General features: G+C 35.4%; 1 protein-coding gene across 7 annotated transcripts in view; it reads left to right on the top strand.

The window, feature by feature from the left end:
• LOC106867251 (uncharacterized) overlaps positions 1–3,868 on the top strand; it is a 435,591-nt gene that overhangs the window by 382,670 nt on the left and 49,053 nt on the right. For all 7 annotated transcript variants that reach the window (XM_052974909.1, XM_052974912.1, XM_052974910.1 and 4 more), the window contains one exon: positions 1,437–1,491. In XM_052974909.1, coding sequence (XP_052830869.1) covers positions 1,437–1,491 — 55 coding nt within the window. The remainder of the gene's footprint in view (positions 1–1,436; positions 1,492–3,868) is intronic.

The following is a 3,868-nucleotide window of genomic DNA, read 5'->3' as shown; positions in this document are numbered from 1 at the left end:
TGGAAGGAAAATGTTCTCTATGTGGCTTGTGTGTTTTCTGTACTCTGGTTATTATTATTTTCTTGTCTACGTTTTGTTTGCAATGCCCTGTACCCAGATATGCACCTATATATACAGGTAGACGTAGGTATGCGCATACCTGTACGTATATATGTATATACTCATTTATTATTTGTTTATATATATATATATATATATATATCTGTTACACACACACACGGACACACACATGTATGTGGTTGATTAAAATTAGCCTCATTGCAATTAACCATGCACATATGATGAAAAAAATTATTTTAAAGGTTACATCTTTGTGATGAATTTCATTTGCTTTCATTCATTCACTCCTGATTGAATTCTCTGAAATATTTACTGGGTAGGTATGGGGTGGGAATGGGATAATTTCATTTTTTCTTTTTTTTTGCTTTGTTTTGTTTGTATAATTTCTTCTCAGAATCACAAGGCTTGTGTGTATACGTGTACAAGTATACACACAGATAAATATGTATAAATTTGAGTGTGTATGTATGTGCATATGTTTGTCTGTGTGTGTGTGTGTGCTGTATGTGTGTACATATATATATATATGTAGTATCAACAATAAAAAAAAATCAATATGAGTGGGAGTGGAGCAGAGGGCAGGCTGCTCAGGAAACCTAACATTAAAATCTCTAAGCTAAATGAAGAAAATAATTACCACCTCATTTATCAATTTTCTTTTTGTTCAATAAAATGACTTCGTAAACATTAATTACAGCAATATAGAAGCTTCTATTGATTAATTATCCTATAATTTATGTTACTCTGTTTTCTCGATATATTTGTGTCAGTTGCTTTATTTTTCATTGTATTTTGCACTTTCACATACTCAGGTGTACACATGCATGCACACAGACACATGCACACACACATGTGCATACACACATAGAATGCTTGGTAGATAGGTAGACATGTGTATACATACGTAAGGTAAGTAACAGAAATATATATGCTTTAATTAAATAAATATGTATATACACACTCGGAGTGGTTTGCGTCAGGAAGGGCATCCAGCTGTAGAAACACTGCCAGATCAGATTGGAGCCTGGTGCAGCCTCCTGGCTTCCCAGATCCCAGTCGAACTGTCTAACCCATGCCAGCATGGAAAACGGACGTTAAACGATGATGATGATGATTATAATGATACTATATAAACGAGGATGTGTAATATATAAACAATATATGTATATATATATTATATTATATGTGTGTGATAAGTGCTTTGCAAAAAAAAAGAAAGCACTGCTCTTGATATTTGTTGATATGGAAATTTTTTAGTTTGTTACATTGTTTTTATTGTTGTCTGCTTATCTTATTTATTGTGCATCGCAATTACGTTACAACACTTATATAAATTCTTATATTTCATTTCATTATTTTTTTTTTCTTCTTTACAGTGACTCTTCAAGTTGGATATCATAAAGTAGCGCAGACCCAAAGCCAGATCTTAAGGTTAATTGTTATTTTCTATTTATAAAGTACAATATTGTTTTGAATTCTTTGAAATATCAATAAATTAAATTTCATATACTTCCTATCTAATTTATTAGCATATTTTCTTTCTACTTTTAACTTGCATACTGTTTGTGCATGAAGGTTATATACTGTAATGTATATGTAATGTGTATGCAAGTATATATAAGCTTAGTTTTATCACTTTCTTTGCTTTTTGATTTCTTAAGCCAACCTTTTACAATGTTTTAATGGGAGTTTGATCTTATGCCCACTCTGTTATTATTGATATTAATCAAACTAGTCATCTAGCACCACCACCCCTGCTGTGTTTAGGTCTTTGAACTTTTGCATGCATAAACTTTGTTGTTCACTTATCAACAAGAACAACCAACAATAAAAGCAACACTGCAAAAGATTTTTATCTATACTTCAAACAGCCTATTCCCCCAAATTTGTAAATACAAATGAATACACACCTGGTTTTCCTTAGGGTATGCATTAATTTCTAACTACAAACTGCAGCACTAAATGTTATTCTAAGTCAATTAACAATTAGTGCATAATGAAGATATTGCTATAGTGGTCACAGTGAAAACAGTGTTACTGAGTGCATAAAGAAATGGACTCTTGATTACAATATACACTAGAAGTTCAAATTTAACATAGGCATGGCGTTTTTCTTTTGGCTTCAGTTATATTTTAACTCATTTGAAATATAAGCGACACCTGATCTCAAAATACATGTATGTGCATATGTACACTGGCCATTGGTAAAATTTGTATGCGTTCTTGTTTTATTTATGTCCCTCTCTTCAATGATAGCAAACTGGCCACTGTTAAAATTTGTATGCATTCTTGTTTTACTTATGTCTCTCTGTTGTCATGTCTCTCTCCCCAATAATAGTAAACTGACCATTGCTTGTCCACAATATGTCTGCCCATTCTCACTCCCACCACCTATACCGGGAATCTATTCTCAATACCAGAACTCTGCCTCACTTCTGTACCAGAAGACTTGCATACCTTCGTCCCTCCTTCCCCACTGCCAACAATCGCCCACACTACTACATGCACCAAAAGGTGATATGTTACTTAGGAAATTATTAGTAAATTAACAAACCACCTACTTCTTTCTCCCTATATATAATGGACTAACCAATAGCAGATCCTCTATATAATTAATAAATTTATACATTGGCCTATTTATATTAGCAGCAGTAATTCTTATATTTACGACACTACTCGCTACCAACATGGAGAACAATTTTAACATGTTTAAATGATGGTATGTTAAAGCAAGACGAACTGATGTGACATGTCTGTTACCAAACGATCACTGAAACTGTCTTTTCAGGTGCCTAATACCATCTCTCCTGCCCATGTTCCCTCTTGCACCCCTTACCCAGTTCTCAGGGTTGGCACTGTTAATGTAGGCACATTGAAATGTAGGTCTAGTGAGATTGCTGAGCTGCTTCAATGGTCGTGTGTTAATGTATGCTACATCCAAGAGGTAAAGAGTGGAGAGGAGCTTCGTCCAGGTTCCTTACAGGCCAGACACATAGGTATAAAATCTTTTGGAAAGGTAACAGTGATGGGGTGGGCGGTGTGACCATACTTCTTGCAGGGAAATAGGTGGATAAAGTCATAGAGGTAGTCAGAGTGAGTGATAGAGTGCTTAAGCTCAGGCTAGTCTTGCAGAATAGCATAGCATCAATTATCCCTTCTTATGCCCAACAAGTGGGCTTACTAAATGAACAGAAGGACCATTTTTATGATATTCTCCTGCAGGCTACCTCTAAGATGAATGTCAAGGATCTCATTTTTTGGCTGGGAATTTCAATGGGCATGTCAGACGGCAGCCTGATATTTTCAATGGTATACATGCAGACCATGGAATTGGTTCACAAAATGAAGAGGGAACAAGGCTGCTGGAGTTTTGCAATGCAAATAACCTATTGATCTGCAACACCAACTTCAGGAAGCTGACCAGGCACCTGATAACCTACTAACCAGGTGGCTACACCAGCCAGATCGATTACATTCTCTCCAGGGAGCAGGATGCATGGCTGCTCTTAAATACAACTGCGATTCTAAATTCATGTCCTTTTATTGGTCTAGAGGAGACATTGCAGCATTTCTGATCTCTTCAAAGTGACATCAACAGGAGTCTATTCCTTGGAAGTCTATCAATGTTATAGATATAAATTAAGGAAAAGCATGGTTGTGTGGTTAAGAAGCTTTGTTCCTAAAGATGTTGTCTCAGGTTCAGTCCCACTACATGGTACTCTGGGCAAACGTGTTCTACTATAGCCCTAGGTTTAAAAAAAGCCTTGTGAGTAAATTTGGTTGATAGAAATTAAAATAAACCTAGCAT

This window comes from Octopus bimaculoides, chromosome 19, assembly GCF_001194135.2.
Source record: "Octopus bimaculoides isolate UCB-OBI-ISO-001 chromosome 19, ASM119413v2, whole genome shotgun sequence".
Classification (NCBI taxonomy): domain Eukaryota; kingdom Metazoa; phylum Mollusca; class Cephalopoda; order Octopoda; family Octopodidae; genus Octopus; species Octopus bimaculoides.
The sequence above is the reverse complement of the archived record's forward strand: the minus strand, read 5'-3'. Positions and strand labels throughout refer to the sequence as shown.